This window comes from Helicoverpa armigera, chromosome 10 (genome assembly GCF_030705265.1).
Source record: "Helicoverpa armigera isolate CAAS_96S chromosome 10, ASM3070526v1, whole genome shotgun sequence".
Taxonomy (NCBI): domain Eukaryota; kingdom Metazoa; phylum Arthropoda; class Insecta; order Lepidoptera; family Noctuidae; genus Helicoverpa; species Helicoverpa armigera.
In genome coordinates, this window is record NC_087129.1 from 6,304,283 (window position 1) to 6,325,874 (window position 21,592).

The 21,592-nt window shown below is 35.2% G+C and overlaps 1 protein-coding gene across 2 annotated transcripts; it reads right to left on the reverse strand.

Annotated features, from left to right (window-relative positions):
• Positions 1-178: 178 nt before the first annotated feature.
• On the reverse strand, positions 179-16,072 carry LOC110372371 (ras-related and estrogen-regulated growth inhibitor). Of its 2 annotated transcripts, XM_064036583.1 has the most exons (9): positions 15,795-16,072; positions 11,065-11,246; positions 10,776-10,912; positions 10,404-10,562; positions 9,000-9,152; positions 4,935-5,088; positions 2,623-3,530; positions 557-1,161; positions 179-384 (listed from the first exon to the last, which is right to left on the reverse strand). In XM_064036583.1, exons 2-7 carry the CDS (start codon positions 11,189-11,191, stop codon positions 3,289-3,291), a joined length of 972 nt encoding a protein of 323 aa, XP_063892653.1. In that variant the 5' UTR covers positions 11,192-11,246; positions 15,795-16,072; the 3' UTR covers positions 179-384; positions 557-1,161; positions 2,623-3,288. The 2 variants fall into 2 exon arrangements, with proteins under 2 accessions (XP_063892653.1, XP_063892654.1); XM_064036584.1 differs by lacking the exons at positions 179-384; positions 557-1,161 and adding an exon at positions 1,765-1,977 and having other exon boundaries at positions 2,151-3,530.
• Between the last annotated feature and the right edge of the window lie 5,520 nt (positions 16,073-21,592).

Sequence of the window (21,592 nt, forward strand, 5' to 3'; positions counted from 1 at the left end):
TTGTTTTGTTTTTAGGTTAGAAATAATTTGGATTATTTTCATCCCGATTTAAATGATTAAATAAGACGTTGTGCATCTAATTAGAACCTCTTCAAAATTAAGTGCACAATAACTTACCTACACACAGAATATCGTGTGCATTAAATTACCAAAAGAAAATGAAACATTTGAAACAACATAAAAGTAGAAAATTATATTTTATTCCGGTGTCTATTTATACAGTCAAATGCACTGCTACATGTTGGACACTGTTCTTCATCACACAATCTTGTTCCCTTTCTCATCTAGGCATTTTTGTACATTTTAGCAAGCTTCCAGTCTTTTACAAACATTGCATATTACTGGCAGAGATACGGCGTGCAAAACGCCAAAATAGTCTTGAATCTGTAAATAAACAATAGACTGTATGATAATCTGATATATTTTCGGAGTTTCATCAAAATCTATGTGGTAGTTTATGTGTGGAACATAAACAAACATCCATAATAAAACTTTGACTCGTATACAATTAATTAGGATGTTTTGGCAACCTACTTGCACTGTAAAGGCTACTTACTTTATGGCGAGCCCAGTTGAGCATCATAGGATCATCCTGGATTATCATCATGCATTCAATTGACTATTATTTCGAAAAACGTAAATCGATATTTATATCGAAAATTGTCGTCAGGTAATTTGAAGAGATTTTGTCGATGACGCATTCTGTTGGGTCCCCGGACACTCTCAATAGTATTCTAACACATCCAAGTATTCCAAATCACACATATTTTATCCACTTTCGTTTTTTTCATCACAAAACAAATAACCTCAAAAGTAAATAATGTCGGAATTTGACGTTTGTCGACTAAGTACTGCAGTTAAACTAGGGGGCTCGATGGTTTATCTTTTGTACTACAGATAGTAATAGGACTTGCGATAAACTGCGTTTTGTAATAACGTTTTTTCAAGGTCGTACTTAAAGGTGGATTAAAGGTAGTACAAAAGCCGATACTTATTTGATACCGCGTTTTATAATAAGAGGGTAAAAGTTTTACTCTCTCACGAAAACAAAACAGGAAGTAAGTAATTTAACAAGGTAAAGTGAAAAGTTTATAATAAAGCAGTTCTACTTAATATCTTTGTTTTTGACTCGTATTTAATTTCCTGCGTAAAACGCACACCCTCTTATTATAAAAACTGCCGCAAGTAGTGGTTTAAACCCGACTGAAGACGTCTTGGTTTGTTACGGTACTTACGATAGTCTTTACATCCTTATTACAAAACGTAGACTAAGAGAAGACTGTTTAGTACTTCGATTTGTCTATGGTTCAAATAATATCCACAGATTATAAGCAACAAATATTTAAATCATTCTTTCAATCGTTCCGATTTCTATGCGCCGTTCCTTTTTACATTATTTTGTTAAGTCTATTTTGATGAAAAATAAATAACTATGATAATAAAAAAAATATCTCTGCAGTTGAAAATATTACTTTTTATTATTTAAAGGTAATTTTATATTTCTAGTATCTTTTAACGATATACATGATCCAATTATTCTCTTTTAAACAACTATCGAGTTTGCGCGTATAACGGAACGTCAGCGCGCGTATCCGAGTTGTTTTGCCTTTAGGTTAGAAATAATTTGGATTATTTTCATCCCGATTTAAATGATTAAATAAGACGTTGTGCATCTAATTAGAACCTCTTCAAAATTAAGTGCACAATAACTTACACACAGAATATCGTGTGCATTAAATTACCAAAAGAAAATGAAACATTTGAAACAACATAAAAGTAGAAAATTATATTTTATTCCGATGTCTATTTATACAGTCAAATGCACTGATACATGTTGGACACTGTTCTTCATCACACAATCTTGTTCCCTTTCTCATCTAGGCATTTTTGTACATTTTAGCAAGCTTCCAGTCTTTTAAAAACATTGCATATTACTGGCAGAGATACGGCGTGCAAAACGCCAAAATAGTCTTGAATCTGTAAATAAACAATAGACTGTATGATAATCTGATATATTTTCGGAGTTTCATCAAAATCTATGTGGTAGTTTATGCGTGGAACATAAACAAACATCCATAATAAAAACTTTGTCTCTTATACAATTAATTAGGATGTTTTGGCAACCTACTTGCACTGTAAAGGCTACTTACTTTATGGCGAGCCCAGTTGAGCATCATAGGATCATCCTGGATTATCATAATGCATTCAATTGACTATTATTTCGAAAAACGTAAATCGATATTTATATCGAAAATTGTCGTCAGGTAATTTGAAGAGATTTTGTCGATGACGCATTCTGTTGGGTCCCCGGACACTCTTAATAGTATTCTAACACATCCAAGTATTCCAAATCACACATATTTATATCCACTTTCGTTTTTTTCATCACAAAACAAGTAACCTCAAAAGTAAATAATGTCGGAATTTGACGTTTGTCGACTAAGTACTGCAGTTAAACTAGGGGGCTCGATGGTTTATCTTTTGTACTACAGATAGTAATAGGACTTGCGATAAACTGCGTTTTGTAATAACGTTTTTTCAAGGTCGTACTTAAAGGTGGATTAAAGGTAGTACAAAAGCCGATACTTATTTGATACCGCGTTTTATAATAAGAGGGACAACGTTTGACACTTTGCCACTGAAAGGAAAAAAAATGGCGGGAATGTCGCATTGAAACTTTTTCATTAAAAGGTCCTGAAAAAAAAAATGCCTACGCTTATGAAATATCTCTCGTATCCGTTGTATAACATCTAAACTTTATAACTTTATTAATACGGGATCCACTCCACATACTTGTTTGTTGTAATTATGTAAAGTATTGTTGGGGCATTTTGTTGGCGAAGAACATATTTAATGGGATGGGATGGAAAGTCTCGTAGATCGACGAAAACGGGAATCGAGATTGAAACGGAGAACAAAAGGGTTTGGTAATTGATCAGTAATTTCTCGGTTATTTCACAGCCCGTTATTGTAATCCTATTAGAATTTCAAAAAAGTTGTGAAGAAATTAAAAATTAACGAAGTTTACCCTTTTTCCGTATGCATTATGCTAAACAAAGTTTCTGTGTACATACATTTAACCTACTTAAACCAGACTTCATAAAGCAGCTCAAATATGGTGAAGCTTAATATGAAACTTGCACATTGTATCTAAGTAGGTCAGTTTATCTTCCAAAACCTTGATGTATTTCGGCATCAGACAAGTTTAAGTTTACACAAATACCACTCGCGTACTTGGTAGTTCGTAACTCATGTTAAAGTTTGGCCGTGTTACAATGTATGAATGGTTCAATATGTGCTGGCGTTGTTTCCTCTCATAGCGACGCTCATTCTCCTGACGGGGGTCGGGAAGGGCCGGGTTGGGAGCGGGTGTCGGGGCCGCGCGGGCCGCGGCGGCAGGCGCGAGTCCGTGCTGGCGCGGGCTCGGAACTCGTCCCCGCACTCCGACCGACCTGATGACGAGGTGGAGTCGCTGCGCCCCACGCACACCTCGTCTTCTTCATCCAGCTCCATCTCTGTCCATCGCCGACCTGGAAAGTATACAATATATATGTAAATGTTAGGAACTGCAGTTGAACATTTTAGGGCCAGGCCACAACAGTGCGTTGCGGCGTCGCATCGCAAAAATCAACGACGCATATCATATTAATCGCATAGCTGTGCAATGTTGTTTTTGCGATGCGACGCCGCAACGCACTGTTGTGGCCTGGCCCTTAGGATTCAATAAATGCATATTTTGGCCACAAATGGGTAGACACTTATATTAGAATCTTGAAAATGCAGTTACAAAAGTATCCATCAATCTAATACGGCTCTAACTTAATCTTTATGTTTAAATTACTTGTTTTAATAGGATATAGGATTGGCAGGTAATAACGTATAGCGCGCATCCTTACAAGAAAAATTACATCCACTCAATCAAGATGTACTTAGGTGCTGTACTTTATACACCAGTAAACAATTTAATATAATGGAAAAATACGATTATAATTATTCATTTTAAGTATCTACTTATCGTTTATTAAGGAAGTGAGTAATAAAAAGTTGAGAATATAGGTATGTACCCATCACAATTATCTTGAACGGAAGGGTAATAATCTACTTCTGAGTTTACGTTTCGTTAGATCTCTCTTTGTGAATTCTTTGTGCATCTGACATTAGAATCTCGTTAGAAATACAACCTATTCTGTATGGGCACTCGTGATCCATGCAAAATGTATATTTAGATGCAACAGATGGTTGAATGGCCAGTAAAATATGTACGGAAATATATCACAGCTGCCGGCCATAGTTTTTCAATAAATACTGTTACGTTATTCGCAGCTGAAAAGATTTAAAATAAATCTAGCTGCTAGATTTTATTATTATATCTTTTAAAATGATAATATTTTATTTTACAGACATAGAACATAGACAATAATAGACAATCTAATCTACACTTGCCAAACCCAACGTCATTAAGAACACCACTGTATTTTCATCAGGTATGTTCATTCGTCCAGTGCGGAAAATAGGTACATTATGTTCCCAAGGGTCCAATAGAACCCTCATATTGGCCGCCCTAAAATCGGCTACATTATTATAACCGAGATAATAAGTCCCTAGAACACATTCCGTGTTGTAGTGAGCTTGTTTATCTGTGTATTTTATTCGTCCAGGAAGTCACGAGGGACTTGAAAATTCGAATAACAAATGGGTTTTCCTGAATCTCTAGGTATCTACAGCATATTTTCTGAAGCAATTATATTAATTATTCGGTAAGTGGGTCAAGCTTTTGAGTTACTCAATGGTACTTAGCTCAAAAGAGAAATGAACTTTATACGTGTACTTAGGCCAAAAAAGAGAAGCCAATATTTTTTTCTGTCTGTTTCTGTAATATAGGTTCCGTAGCAAGATTAAATTAACATATGCCATATAGGTACTTGTATACTAACAGAAAGGTGGTGCCGCATTGGTGTCGGGCGTGGTGTCGGACGATGCTCGTGCCAAGGGCCGCCCCAGTGCCGCCGGGTGTCGGTCGCCGTCACGCCGGGACCATTTGCTGCTGACGCGCCAGAAACGTCGAGCATCACGGAACACGCCCCATACCTGGGAAAATACCAAAGAAAATACATACTTATTATTTTACTGATTGCGACATGCTTATAGATATTACTAGCGACCCGCCCCGGCTTCGCACGGCAAAACAGTATTTTCTCACTATTTAATGGATGTTATTATACTTATAAACCTTCCCTTGAAACACTCTATCTAATAAAAAACCGCATGAAAATCGTTTGGACAGTTTTGAAGATTTAAGCGTACAAAGGGATACCGGGATATAGGAACAGAAAAAGCGACTTTGTTTTATACTATCTACCTATGTAATGATATGTATGATATGTAATGTAATGATATGTGATAGTGATTAGGTTGTATGTAGATATTGTCCAGGGGACTGGTTCATTGCATCAACTATGCATAAGCCCGGACTGTGTTTGGAGTTCGTCACACTGCGGATTACAAACTCATGCATTTATTACAAGAGTACTGATTTGATGTCAAGCTGACTGGCTAACTTTAAATACTGCGCTTAATATGTTTCTGAGCTAAAACCAGATAAAACTAATCTTGATTACTACCTATAAGTACTTTATACTATCACTACACCTACTGTCTATTACATTGAATTATCTACTAAAAAATTCAAATGATATATCCTGCAAAAAATCTGATTTTAGAAACTGAGGATCAGGTTTTTGTAGTAGGATATATTTTATTTCAGAGCTGAAACTAACATATGTATTTATAGACACTTGTTATTAGGTGGTCGACTGCAAATTAATCATATGTCTCTGTCCCACGGTTCCGTTTAAACTGACACCTACAGTAGTTGGATAAAAATAAATATCTGAGTAAAGTAGCCAGTATGCATGTTTACAGGAAACTGCAAATCTTTTTCCAGTAAATAATAAAAGAATCATCTCTATTACTAATGTTTATTCTGGAACGTAATACCTACCTACACTTTATCGTGAACAAGATTTGATGATGGTTCAAACAATCCCACGCTCTGTATCTTAAAGGACACACATAATTATTGGCTCAGCTCACAATAAATCGAATATGTCAGTAACAGACTAGCGTATAAATTGGATGGGATTGCAAAGTTAAATTAGTCTACACGGCCGTTGAGCAGGCAAGTAAGTAACTAAGTAAACGTAAGTAGATACCGTATGTAAATAAGCTACAAAGCCGCCTCATCTTCACCAATTCGTTTACTAGGGTTTGGGTCTCAAAATGTTGTCCATGTAATTAAATGTATGCAATCATGAACGCTTCCTTTACCTATTTACTTATTTGTTTAGAATCGTGTGAAGTCTCTTTATAAATCAAAAGACGATGACTTTACGTTTCTCTGCATTTTTTTCATTGGTCCATTTTGCTGGGATTTACCCTTTTGCATCATCACGGAGTCCGTGACACGGACCATTAGGTCATGTAATGCCTGAGGCTCCAATACTCTTAAATACTCCGGCTTTCGGGTTACACTAAACGCGGGGTGTTGGTTTAGCATGGAACCCGGAAATGTTGGCAACATCGTAACTACCTCCCTGAAGAGCAATAAATTTATACGAAATGATGGCAGGTTGTTAGTAAAATTTATAATAACAAATTGTTATGGTATCCGATAAAATCATACTACCTAATACGTTTAATTTGTTTTGGTAACCCTATTCGGTGTTCAAGTTGCTCCTAACATTCAGGTAAGCATACTCGACTTTTGTTCAGCTGAATATTTGTCTCAAGTCTCAGCGTTATGAAAGGAAGATAAGGCGCGTTTAGTTGAGGTATCGTGATCCGAATACACTTCAACTTCTTTCAAAACTTCTACGTACTTACAAACCACTCGTAAAAGAAAATCCTTTGTGTACAATAGCGCTACCTACTTATCTCCCTAAGAATCAAGTTACTTTGTACCAATATTTAATGCTCACGTTAAAAAAGATTCGACCCTTGTGGACGAAACGTAATCGCGTACTTATTTATATACTTTTTTGTTGGGATCTTTGTATATCTACTATCAAAGATCATTTGGTCCTTAGTTTCGTGTTTTAAACAAAAAGTAGAAAGGATGCTCTTGCCATTGGAGTTGATCGATTAAGGTTTAATAGATGTATGGTTTATATTTATATATTTATTAATTAATGATTTATTTAATATGTGGTGCTGATTATTATTATATTTATTGTAAAGAAAGTTACTTGTCAGTTTTCCCCTTGTTTCGCGATTTTTAAATTTGAATATACATCCTAAAAGGATTTGCGAATTCGGGCGTCGCGTCGGCGTGAAAGCAAGGAATTTTATTTATGCGGAACCGTTTACCGAGCGGACATTCCAAGAACTTCCGATTTATCCCGACAAAGGAAAATACATTATATGGAGGAAAATATATTTCAAGTCGCGAGATCACATTGTACGTTTAAATGTAAATTTGTCTTTTGTTATTCTATCGAAGTAGGTGTAAGAAGCTTAAAAATGTTGTCAGCTATTTTACATTAATTCACAAAAGTTTTATTTCTAACCTAAGAGTTTGTTTCATCAGTCGATTTGTAGTACCTAGGTACGCTTAGTACTTCAGCTTTATTGAAAAGCGATGGAATTTTCAATACCAAGAAAATAGAAATCTTTACAGTACATATAAGTGCCGATTTCAACTCTACCAGCGCCCTGGGCACGGCGCCTTCTAACTGCAATTTAAGCCCATGCAAAAAAAAAAAAACGGCCAAGAGCGTGTCGGGCCACGCTCAGTGTAGGCTTCCGTAGTTTCCTGAGTATAGCCCATACCTAATAATTATTGGGTCGTACCTAGGGCGCTGGTAGAGTTAAAACCGGCACTGCATATACCGTAATTACACTTAGTTCACTAGAAAAACTTTCCACATTTTCAATGAAAATATATTCTAAAATATTGCGATCATTCAGTTGATTCAAAATATTTTTCATCCCACCATCTCGGAAAGAGTAGTTTTACCCTTTGATATCTGAGCGCAAAAGCCGTTTTTATCCTCTAGAGCGGCAAAGTGATTTGAATTTAGAACATCGTGTGCAATACTCCATTTGTGACAATCTTGATAAGACTATTCATACAAATACATATTAAACAAATAAAATACTGCCTAAAATAATTATTCAATTAATTAAGTAATTTTTTATTATTGTTTTTACATAGATTTTTAACCTCGTTTCATTTTTAAACTGAGTTTTCAAATAAATGAACTTTAATAGGTACATCTTTTTAATTTGACACTCATATGTGCGCGCCATTTTGTTTTAGTAATTTCCTCGATGAGGTGGGATGAAAAGTTACGTGTTGCACTCGAGTGCAAAGATTTATCACCTTGTGCTCTTTTGATTCCCTCGCTATCGCTCAGGATTCTAATTATTGAAACACTCGCTACGTTCGTGTTTCAATTTTAGAATCCTTCGCTTGCTCGGTCATCAAAATTGAGCCCGCGGTTAAAAATCAACTTTGCACTCTTGTATAACAAATAACTATTCCCTTGTTGACAAATGCGCTCTGTAGCGTTTGAAACATGTTTTGAATAGCTATTGAAATGGAAAACTCAAAATATTGCTTTAGCTCAGATGGTATTTTAGCGCAATAACATCAAATTCATCTGTTCCGCAACAAGACTATTTTGTTACTATGTAAGTCATTCACGTAGTCGCGATTCTGCGGTATTACGTGCATCAGAAATTCGCTCAACCTTTCCCTGATATTCAAGAGACACAAGACGTAAGAATAAAATATGGAATTTTCCGAGGTAAACATTTTCCCCAAACAATATAGGTAAACACTGACAGTTTATATCGTAGGTATTTACTTATATCAGATCATAACAAAGACGAAAATATGTCGAATATTGTGCAAAATATTCGAGAAGGAATAATACATCTAGGAAAGCGGATTAGACTTTGATTACAACATTCAGGATAAAGATAGAGCGTTAGGTTACCTGATCAATACTTTCTCTGACTGAGATCTCGTGGAAGCAGACGCAGCCGATCTCCTTGCTGCGTCGCTGGCCTTCTTCAGTGGTCACCATGCGGTCACCAATTTGGTCTATCTTGTTGCCCACCATAACAACTGGCGTCTCTATTGCACTGTCCTAATAACAAAAGAAACCTAACTGTAGACGTAGTGAAAAAATAGTGAAACGTATGAAGTAAGATAAAACCTTAATGGAACGTGAAAATCAATATGGAAAGTGAAAAGAGTATTGAGTAACGGGTCAGGACAATAATGGGTTATGTCCAATGTTTACCTCGTCTTCATAATAAATTCATTACATAAACAATGTCTTTTCTTTGATTTAGTTGGTTTCTAGAAGTACCTTCTGGATGTGTTTACTTTTTGTTTGTTTACATATGTAGTTCACTACCTACCTGCTGAAAGTATTCATATATTTTGCACAGCGTATTTGGATGAGTACCCAAGAACCCAAATCGATAAATGTTAAAGTGGCTAAGCTGAATCTTTGGAAGTGACCCAAAAGTTGTAATTATGTTAAATGCTTTTGAAGATAGGTTTCGGAATTAAACTCAATTGTTAAGCACACAAACAATGTTTTTGAACGAACTATATAATAGATGTCGATAACCATGTTTATTGGGTGCCTTCCGCAGCTATAGAAAATAAAATTGCTATCTAGTGGCAGCCATTAGGTAAAGGGATAAATTATTTAAAGAATGTATCCTGTCTTCCAATTTTCAGGGACTCATGCTCAAACCTATACAAACTAAAAAACATAATTCATTCGAATACTTAACCTATAAACAAACTCCCCTTTAAGCGACTTCCCGAAAAAGAGGAGGTTCAATTCGACGTCGTATATTTTTTATGTATTAGTAGGTATCCATGTTCGCCATCATTTGGCATCTCAAAAACTCCCTCGACCTCTTTTGAAATGAAGTGAAGACTTATTAAAGACGAAATCGATAGCTTAAAATGGAGTTCTAAAATTGGATTATTATGAAAGAAATTATTGAGAAGGTATTGCGTTGCACCATTTACGATGTTTTTAAAGTAAAGTAAAGACGCACTTATTTATAATTTTATTGTAGATTGGAGAACTCTTTCTCGTAAAGCAATTGATGAGGTCTGTAAAATTGATTGACAAAGCGCGGTCCCATTAATATAAATATCTTGTGTCATTACTTTTGATTGAAGAAGTTTGCCTTTACCGTAAACCCATAATTTAATTGATAAGGACATATAAAGATTTGGCGTGTATCCTTTGTTTACCACGCCAAACAGCCGTAATGAAGATAAGTTCCTCAATTAATGAATGGTTCCCTTTATTTTCCTGGACGATATAACACAAACGACGAGTTAATTTTGAGTTAGTTGCGTGACTAACCCTCATAGAGGAAGCGAGTCTGCGTCTCCTCTTGTTGTAGTTGATGAGGAATTTGAGCCGGTGGCACTCGTCGAAGGAACACTTGTCCGTGACCGAATACATTAGAATGAACGCCTCCGCCCATCGTATGTTGCTCTCCAGGTTCGCGTATTCACTTTCCTGAGTGCAATACAAATACATTCATGAATCATCGTGTTTATTTTCATACTGTAACAAAACCAATATCAGTGTGTTTAGCGTCCAATTGAGTGATAAGTGATGCATTTCGTATGTAGTACACTTTTATTAAATGTTTTAGAAATTCATGAAATTCGCATGTAAATGTGAAAGATATAAAATACACATTTTATTATTTCAGACTGAAAAACTTACATGTGAATCTCCAGCAGAGTCTAATATTTCAAAATAAACCATCTCGTTATCAATGACGGTTTGGAATGCGTAGATCTTCTCTAAATTGGGGTCGTATTCGCCGATGAATCTTCGTGTAATGAATCTTACTACGAGAGCTGAAAGTTATATAACGGCTTGTCAAAATGTTTACCTAAATAGTGTCCAAATAACGCTGGATTTTTTCCTTGTAATTAAAGCACAGACTGAAATTCTAAAATTGATTATATTTATAACTCGAAATGACATGGCAGAAGTATTTTAGTCTTACCAGATTTGCCAACTCCGGACTGGCCTAAAACCATGATCTTGAACGGTTTCGGCTTAGGATAGAGAACAAGCTTGGCAAGCGAAGTCTTTGGTGACGTCGTGGTGCTCATCGCCACTACAGCAGTCATTATAATGTGACCACTTCAGATTGCATAAGTGCATCGATGTATTCTGGATGTTGACCTGTATCAGACAAAAGCTTTTCTAAAGTTGTTGATTCTTGCATAAGTTATTAAGAAGGTGGTAGCTGCAGTCTACACAGGAGTGAGTTAGTAGTATGAGTTGGGTAGGATCCGTCGTCGTCTTCGTCGTCGTCACAGCCTTTTATAGTCCCACTGTTGGGCACATGTCTCCTCTCACACGGAGGATGCGTCCAACCCCATTTCAAAATCACATCGGCCTAGTGAAGTACGAATAACCTACATGTTTTCAGCGTCATGGTATATCGATAGTAGCAGCGACCACAAACTGCCATTGCGTAAAAAGTTAACGACCTCGTCCGCCATGGTGTTCATGTGTTTTTATGTTCGCCGTATCTGGTTTATTTTATTACCAGTGATGTGTCACCTCTGTACATCTATTAATTAATTTACCACCCCAAACAGCACGCATTGATTTTACATTTATCGTAAGTATATTAAGAACACGAAAACTATTTCTTATTACCTACAATAGATGTTTAGTCTAGATTCTGGAAAACCAGACTGGTGATGATGATTATACAATAAGCATTTATTTACGGATCGGTTAGCAAATACTTTTAATACGTATTATATAATTATATGTTTTGTATTTCCCAAAGTCTCTTGAGGTCACCATATTTATCACGCATATCGGACTTGACCAAAACTGCTTCAGTATTCATCTATTCCACCTCCAAATCTCTCGGGCACGGGTGTAATAGAAACAAGTGACTGTTTTTCAAGGGCTGGCATGAAAACAAATGTCTACGATTTTCGGGCTACGAAGGATGTCTTATTCTAGCGTATTTATATAGCGCTGTCAAGTGGAAATAATTTATGTGCTCTAACTACAGCACGTACATACAATGCAAATGTTAGCGACGTTTCCGACATCTAATTACATTTTTTATGATTAATCACGTGAAGATGATATTTCATATCAATACATGTATGCTTTTGAAACAATGTTGTTTTCACGCGAAGCTCTCTAAGGCGTTAATCTACTAAATAGCCGGCTTTCAAAAGATTGAGAGAAATGTTGATCAGACGATCTTATTCGAAACAGTGATGAGTCTAATTTCAGTTCAAGGTCGGTGCGGTATCAGTCGGATATCGAATAAATAGGTGGTTTAACACCAGTCTAAAAAATGTACACATCTATAAGTAGATATACCTACCTAATCCATGCACATTCACAACGAGCAAATTGAAAAAGTATTTCAACAGAACGTAATCGGAATCTTTTCAAACGAAGATAAATGAATGAAGAGAGATAATAAAAATGAATTAAAAGCTCTCTAGTCTGTAGATTGGCATTCCACTTCAATCACAGATACATAAAATGCAACAGCTCTGACGCGCGTCTGTGTGCCTGTCGACCGGGATGCGTAAATGATGAATGAATTTACTACAACAATGAATGTGAATGTGAACGTAGAGTTTTTTTATCATTTTTTTTTGGCACCGATTCACTTTTGCAAGCCACGTGATAAATATGGAAATGATAAACTTTCTACATTTAATTTTACCTTGAACTGCACACAGGCGTAGGTAATTAACCTTTTATTAAATCGAGGAAAATTAATTCTTACGGGTATTTCGGTGGTTTACTAAAGGGGCGATTTTTTGCCACTTATATTTGAAAAAACCGGCCAAGTGCGAGTCGGGCTCGCGCACCGAGGGTTCCGTACAAATCCTGTATAGATAAAAAGTGACTCTCGCGCAAACTGTTTAGTTTAGAACAATCATAGTTATGGTAATTTCGTGAGAGTCAAAATAGTTAATATTTTATAATGTAACCATAATAGTAGGCCAGTACCTTGTAAAAGATCTTTTATTAAAGATACAACATTAGAGATTATTTACAACATTAGAGATTAGATAAGAAAGAGGCTGCTGGCTTTACATTTCTAGAGCCTTGACAAAAGCGTAGTTTTAAACCTGATTTTCTCTAGATTCTCATGGTTCACATTGATGCGACTAATGCCATAGTAAATCAGAGCCTTATATCATTATACTGTGCTATACTTCGTTCGTGTCCGCCATGGGTATGGTTTCCATACTAAGGTGCCCAATGACCTTTGAATGATTTAGAATTGTTCACAGTTTAGAGGCAATTAGATTTAAGAAGTGTTTGATATGAATTTCAACTTTAATATCTCTACGCGTTCATGTGAAAAATGGTAGGTAGTAAGTTTATAAATATTAAAAAAATATTTTATGTCATGTAAGCAAAAATAATATTTTAATATTTTTTGTAACTTCAAATTTATCATTTTCGCAATTTTTCCTTTATCTGTACTATATAATGTTGCTTCTTGCCGAATTTCAAGATTCTGAGTTCACGGGAAGTACCTTGTAGGTTTTGATTCCCTAGCGTGTGACGGAAATTCGTCAAGGTGTCGGTATAAACTCCTGTATCTTTTGATCGCGTTAACTTAGAAGTTTGATTATTTCACTGCTTAAAGGGACAATAGACTTAAGTATTTGGTATAAATTTCAATTTGATACCTTTATTCGTTCGTGAGAAATAAGGTAGTAAGTTTCATTTTATTAAAATATTTTTATTATATTACGTAACTAAAAAAATGTGATTTTCGCAATTTTTCCTATATTTGCATTATATGACAATGCTTCATGCCAAATTTCAAGATTCTGAGTTTACGGGAAGTATCCTGTAGGTTTTGATTCCTTTGCGAGTGTCGAAAATTTGTTGAAAATAGCGACATAATCGGCTGTATCTTTTGATTGGCTTGGCTTAGAAGTTTGATATTTTCACAACTTAAAGGGACAATAGACCTGAGTACTTCATGTGAATTTCAGCTTGATACGTCCACGCGTTCTTGAGATAAAGGGTCTTGACAGACAGACAGACAGACAGACGGACAACAAAGTGATCCTATAAGGGTTCCGTTTTTTCCTTTTGAGGTACGGAACCCTAAAAAGTGAGTGACTGAATGATTGGCCCAACAGAATTACTTACTCGATATTCTATTAATATTTCAAGCGCTTAATTATTGCTTTTAAATGCCTTTCATGTTCAATCAATACTCTATGTAGCTCTATGTAACTCTAGTTTGCAAAATTCTTGTTAGTACTTAGTTAGTAGGTATACGTAGTGTGTATATGTATGTGGTCACATAATTTGTAAAAAGTCAACTATCTATCACGATTCCTGAGATACAGCCTGGTGATAAATGGATAGACGGACAGATGGACGACGAAGTCTTAGAGTAAGCTCCTGTTTTACCTTTTAGGTAGGTGAGTAACTTTTAAAATAGATTCGTACTTATAGCCTTATATCTCAACGAAGTTTCGGGCATCATAAATAGCATAAATACTTTTAAAGCATTCACATCTCACAGCAATTAAAACGAAACGAAAAGAAAAAGTAATCACAGACGTTTTTTATCTCTCTAAAACTTAAGGAAAACCCGTGAAAATCACTACGGCTTTGTTTGTTTGTTTATCTTGTCCAATTTGTGTGATTCTATTCTTATCGTGGCATGTAAAAAATCTTATTTTTTTTGTTATCTTAAACAAAAACAAGTTAAGTATATAAAGAAAATTTAAGTCGGTAAAAAAATGCGGCATTGGTAGGAATATTTAGAAATAAACTTTCATTAAAAAAATCCGGTTGGGAAGTTCAGATAGGCAGTTGCAACATGTTACTTTTGTCATCGGCTAGGAACATTCGGTTTGACTGAAAGCCGACCCTCGTATAATGTACTCCGTGGCCGATCAGGAGCCCGCGTAGCGCTTTATTATCGAAAAGGATTTCATTCAAATTAATTAGGATTAATTTATGTAGTATTTCTATATCGAAACGATTGAATGTCGATTCGTAAAAAATGAATTCCTTGCCATGCCTCGGTAAGCGCCGGCCTTTACACGCCCCGATAATGTTACTGATGTAAACTAATCCAGGTAAATGACGCTATCAATCTATACATTATCTCCTACTATTCTTAATTAAACATACGATATTCAATATATAAGAATCTGGTTACGTAAGATGGTGATCTTTGATATATCTATGTTTATGTTTTTTTAAGGGCTTGCATCTGAAAATAATATCTAGCTAAACAAAAATTGTTATGAAGATCGAAATTAAAAAATACGACATAAATACAGGAGGTAATCAAGGACGTAGAAAAATTGAGGAAATCGAGCACGAAAACGCAAATTAAAAGCTGGTAAAATTGCTTTTTTAGAACACACTTTTTGAAGGTTTAAGTACCCACTGAATGGTTTTTCAATGGAATTAGATGTCATTTCCATTGAAAAGCCATTTTGCGGAAACGGTAATAAAACCTGTCTGACATTAATTAAGCTAGTACATACAACCAAAACAAAAGCGGTTAACCACTTTAAACAGCGTTGGATCGTCGTTTGTGCCAATGTAATATATTCATAATTATTATTTGGATCGGGAAAACTAGCTTGGCGGGAAAATTAATTGGATATAATTTGACAGTCTTTAATTATTCGTTTTTTTAATCCTTAAAACAAAGTTTAAGTAAAAATAAATATTGCAAAAATTACTTACGATACAAGTTTGTTTAAATTAATGTTGAAAATTCTGCACAGTTACGCTGAAAACACTTGAACAAAAGTTAAAAATACACTTCAAAGTGAATGTAAAAGACTGAAGAAGACTTTTTATTTGTTACTAAACGACAAATTAAAAAATATTTTCAGATAAAAGTTGAATTTGTTTTCAAATGTTTATAGAAGAAATTTTATTTGATAACGTGTAAGTACTGAGAATGCGGGCGAGATCGCGCGCGGGCCCAACTCGAATGACTATTGTTGTCGATGCCTCCCTCGCCTCGAGGGCTGCTGCGTGAACTCTGCGGCACACGTACGAGGATAGCTCGTATTTTTGTTTTGATATTGTACTAAGATACGCTGAAATAACCGTCGTAGTTGGTAGAGGGAAAGTAAACGTTTATGCAGAAACTTATTACTAACGTCTTTCGTTATTCAATTTAAGATTTTCAGTTACTGTTAGGTCATGTATTTCAGTTGTTGTTATTAAATTGCAGCTGCAATAAAAGCCAGTTGCTTTCTTGTCATTCATGTTCATAGTTCCCCAAGTACGTGATAAAATGCATCATTGCCGTGACGCTGTTGCTGAGCAGAAAGTTTGTGGGTGAATCAAACGTGCTGCCAAGAATTATGATAAAACTCCTGACCTGTTAATACTTTTTATACCTGCCCTTGGGGAGCTTGAAATGTGATGATATTTTTATGTATCTTCCGACTTAATAAATGTGACTTATGTGCAATTATATAGATATTTTATAAGCGGTTATGTCTGCACAAATACCTGGTACCTATCTGATCACTAAATAATTGCGTGAATTTAAATAATATTAAGTAGCTTTTATTATTCTTACAGAAGAAAACAATTTATAAAATTTTGTCATACAATTAGATAATTCTTATGAATTAACTCGCATCATTTCCTGAACTTGTAGATAATAAAAGCTTTACCTTTAAATAAACCATCGATTTAGAATGTAAACGTGGCACGATTTATAGCGTATGAGTTACGATGCAAATACACATAACAACAAATATACGACTACAACATCCATTCATATAAAAATATTTTGATACGTGCTGAAATATTAAATAGTAGGTCATGAAAATACATTCGGTCTTCAGATAATCTTATAAACTAGGTAGTCATATTTATTCATTTAGTTCCAATGATAAGCTTTAACGATATTGGAAAAATAAAGCAATTCGAAGAGTGGAAATAATGAGAAATGGACGATAAAGTAATTAATAGAAAGGCAGTTTGAACAACATGTAAGTAACGGTCTATAATTGAAACACACTGTTTTCTATAAGGACTATGTGCTGTAGGTACCGACTTATAAAGCTTTCTATCGTCACGCCAAAAAATCTACCGAGACTTGGTTTTGGGTCCAGATTCGGCTATGGTGGCGTTGGTTTTCGAAGGAGATCAGCCAGCTACGCAAAATATGATACATAGGTAGTATAAAATAGTAAGCGCAAGCAGACTTGCAATCTATTCCCTCGGTTGGCAAGGCAATCCGATACAACTGCAGGATCAACGGCTTAATGTAGCCTTCGAGACATGCGTGTATCGCTTCCAACTTCCAAACTCAGGGTTACTTTGTGAAAGTTTTACAAACCCTTAAAGCCGGGGCGATTCTGGGGCGACCCTGGAATTTAACCCAAGACCCACCCAGAGATCTACAATAGTACCGTTTGCGACTCGGTGTGGTAAAATATTTCGGATCTACTGTAGAATAGTAAATAGAAGTTATGCTTAGGTCATTTTATAGGGACAGACAGAAATTCATGCGAGTATTTCCTCAAAATTAATTAATTAATCTGATAATAGAGTGTACATGGATTAACTTGCCTATGCAAATTGCAAGGCAGGCAAACATTACTATCGCTCTAATTCAATTACATTAAGTAATTGATTTTTGATAGAAACACATTCATGACACATTTGTTTGTTCGTAAGTATTACATAAATAGGTCATTAAGAAAGATTAAGTTACAAAAGCTTTTGGTTCGAAATTAAAAGATTATTTTGCCTCAGCCTCCGGTTCCTCTAAAATACTCAAAATTAACTTTCACTAGTTATAAAAGATGTTTCCCATTTCCTGTGTCTACGTGTAACATCTTTTATCAATAAACATCAGGAAAAGGTTCTTACAAATAAAGATTTTATAATTTTAAAAGCAGTATGGTCTGCAGAGTAACAGAGGTTTAATAAATAGGCACCTACATTATGGTTTTCTAACATTGTTCCCAATACGTAAAGCTTTATATGAATGCCACCCTATCGTCAGCTGTTTCTTCCCATGGTACTTTGTTATCGAACGTAGACAAAACATGTAATAACGAAAATTTTCATTAATGTTGCACAGGTAATAATATCCAATAGCAACAGGTCGATCGATCGATCTTTGCCCTCATCAATTTATTATCTGCTTATGGGCTTATCGGTCTCTCTTTTAAATGGATAGGTATTTTATTACAGCTATTTACCTTGAACGAGAGATTCGGTATTTTATGTGATGAAATATTAAAAGCTATACGGAGATTATCTGTTAATCTACTCAAGTATATTACAAATATTAAATTGTATTGGGGAGGTATCGTTGACTTATGATTATAAAAAGGTAGGGCAGGAGTTCATATATTCCTTATAGTCGCCTAATTAGTCTTATTTTGGCTCTTAGTTAACAGGTAAGTACATAGGCAACTCTAACCTGTCAAGTTATGATATAACCGCAAGATCATAATTAGGTACTTAAGTATAACGGTAATAAGTGCATGTAATCTGTACTCGCATACCTGGCTATCGGTTACCTCAGAATGACCTTCGGCTTAAAGCCAACTATTATAGTATGTACTTACTGTCATTTATATGATCCAATACGGACGATCTAACAACGGCCGGAAGTAGGCGCTGAACTCAGGCAAAATTAACTGGTCCTTCTGAAAAACATAGGGGAGTCTTTTGTTACCAGTCTTGCTATGGCTCGTAGAAATAGGTACTTAGGTACCGAAGCCTCAAATATCAAGTCTTAGGTCTAAAATTAAATAGCTATTCTGGAAGAGCTAATTTAAGGAAGGCTATTTTTTTAGGAAGACGAAGAACGAGAAACAACCCCTAAAGAAGAGAGTAGTTTTTAATGGGAACTATATTTTTTGTCACCAAAATTTATTTTTGTCATCAAGTTGTATCACCTAATAAATAGATTTATCGCCACGAAATATTTTCGTTCTCAGATAAACAAAGAGTGTTCCCATGTATGAATTACCAAATTATTGTCAATATAGGGGAGATGTTCCTAAAACGGGTACCCTTCCTAAAACGGGTAGGCTTTGCCATTCGTATATTATAGGTCTTAGTGTGAACCTGTGAGTGTAGAGCGGTGCACTACCACCCCGCCGATCACGGTCAGTTGGCTCGGGCGCCTAGAACGAGCGTTTTCGAGATTAGACGTAAAAAAAGTTTTTTGCAGAGTTTATTAAAAAAAATCGGATTATGCTAGTGCTGACTACTCAAATATGGTGCAAGATACGGTTTTCGCAGTTTTGTATTATCATTTTGCATGTTATATGCTTATTAATTGTGAATACTTAGTGGTCTCCTTGTTTACTATTTTAAGGTTAAGGTAGTTGAAATTTAAAACGTGCTTTTGGGCAAAACGGGTAGGGGCATAACGGGTGACTACCCGATTTGAAATAAGGGACCACTTCCTCAATTGATCCCACAGAAAGCTAATCGAAGACAAAGGAAGCCACAGAGAGCTGAAGAAGTACAGGAACAGCGTGAAAAAGGAATTAAAATATGTTTTCTCTGATTTTTAACAAAATTATCTGCTGGTACGATTATAATTTCAAAGGTAACATTTAATAAAGTAAAAAAGTGATCTAGACTGATCAAAATAAGAATACTGTCTAACATAATTAAGGAGACTAATTAACGATAAAGATTTCCTGGATAACAGGAGGCTAAGATACGTTTTCTAATTAATTTATCACATATATTCATTCATTACCTGCTTTGCCCAAAGGCGCTACCCGTTTTAGGACCCCCCCGAGGGCAAAGCGGGTATTTCGAAGGGGTTTATTTTTTTTTATTTTTTTCTGAATTTTGAAGAAGATTACAAAGACTATCTTATGTTTTCCAAAGTTTATTATATAAACAACCCTATGAGTAAAAATACAAGTCGCATGTAATGTTCTTGGTTATTTTATTTAACATCTTCCCTTAGCTTACCCGTTTTGGGAACATCTCCCCTAATGTATAAAATATGAGATGAATCACCAATAAAATTGTAGTGCATTACATGAATATAAACTTCGTTCTTATAATAATAGTTTTATTACTTAAATAATAGCTTGGTGCTCAAAATGGTAGATCTGTCACCAAATAAATCGATTAATCGATCCCTGACTGCGACTGCTTTTTATTTGTTATATTGTCACCAATACAGTAGTTACATTTTATTATGTTCAGTTATTAAAATAATGTATTCGTTACCAATTTAATACATCAGTTTATTTTTAATGAAAATATGTTCAAAGGGAAGAGGAAGGGAAGGGAGACAAATTGGCGCGCTTTCGGGCCTCAACGAATGGGTTGTAGTTTGGTTGTAGGTACGATCATACGATGCTTATTTTGATTTTAATTAAGTGTTTTATTTACTATTCAGCTAGAAATTTAATTTAAATATATTTATACTACCTGTGGAAATTAAGACCCTTGGGGGAGGCACATGGCCAGTGAAGTAGAAGACTCTTTTGGTTGAAAGGATGATGACGACCACCCTACATTTTAATACAATTCATGAAATTTTCTAGTGATATAATATATGATTTATTGGTGATCTCTTTAAATTAGTTTGCCTAAATACTATTAGGACAAACCTATTATAATACATACAAAACCATTTATTTGGTACTTGACCCCATATCTCCATGATTTTCGGTAATTTATTGTGGAATTGATTTTATATTGTTTGGTGATACATTTTGGTGACAAATCTACTATTTTGAGGGCAAACCCTATTATTTAAGAAACACAAAATGAATTAAATTGGTGACAGCTTAAATCATACCCGTTTTTAATCGTTTCACCTCGAAAACCTCTCCAGCTATTTATCTACTAAAGTCATTTTCTTGCTAACTCATTGACAACTTTGGACTGTAGTTTGACCAGAAAGTACCTACCTAACATAAAACTGTGTGCTCAATGCCTTCAATTTGAGATTAGAAGAACAGATAACTATAAATAAAAATTTGACCGCAATTGTTAGTGGGTGTCTTCCTATATTTAAAAGTGATCTCTTGATCTTTGTTTCCGAGAAAGCAGTAGGTGTTTAAGCCCGTTCCTGACGCCTTTGTACACTTCTTGGTATTAATAAGATGAGACAAGTGTCGCACAATTATATTCACGGATCAATGAACCATCACATTCGATTTGATAAAGCTACGTAGGTTAGCATGGTTTACAAACAAAATTATGTTATTTTGTTATGTCATCATAATTAAGATAAATTCTGAATAGAAATTGTTGATATTTACTTAACGAAAATATTCAATTAGCTATTGTTTAAATGTGGGTGTAGGGCTTCCTAATATCGGTATTAATCATCTCTAGATTAGGTAATAGATACAGGTAGGTCAATGAGGGTTTTTGAAATTTTTTCTGCCACCGGGTGGCGCCACGTATGCGTCTGGTCCAAACAGCTGTCAAATAGTATGGAATTGTAGGTGCCGAACTTATTGTTTATTGAAATTCTGTTATATTGGAAGTGTTATTGATTTTATTATGGACTA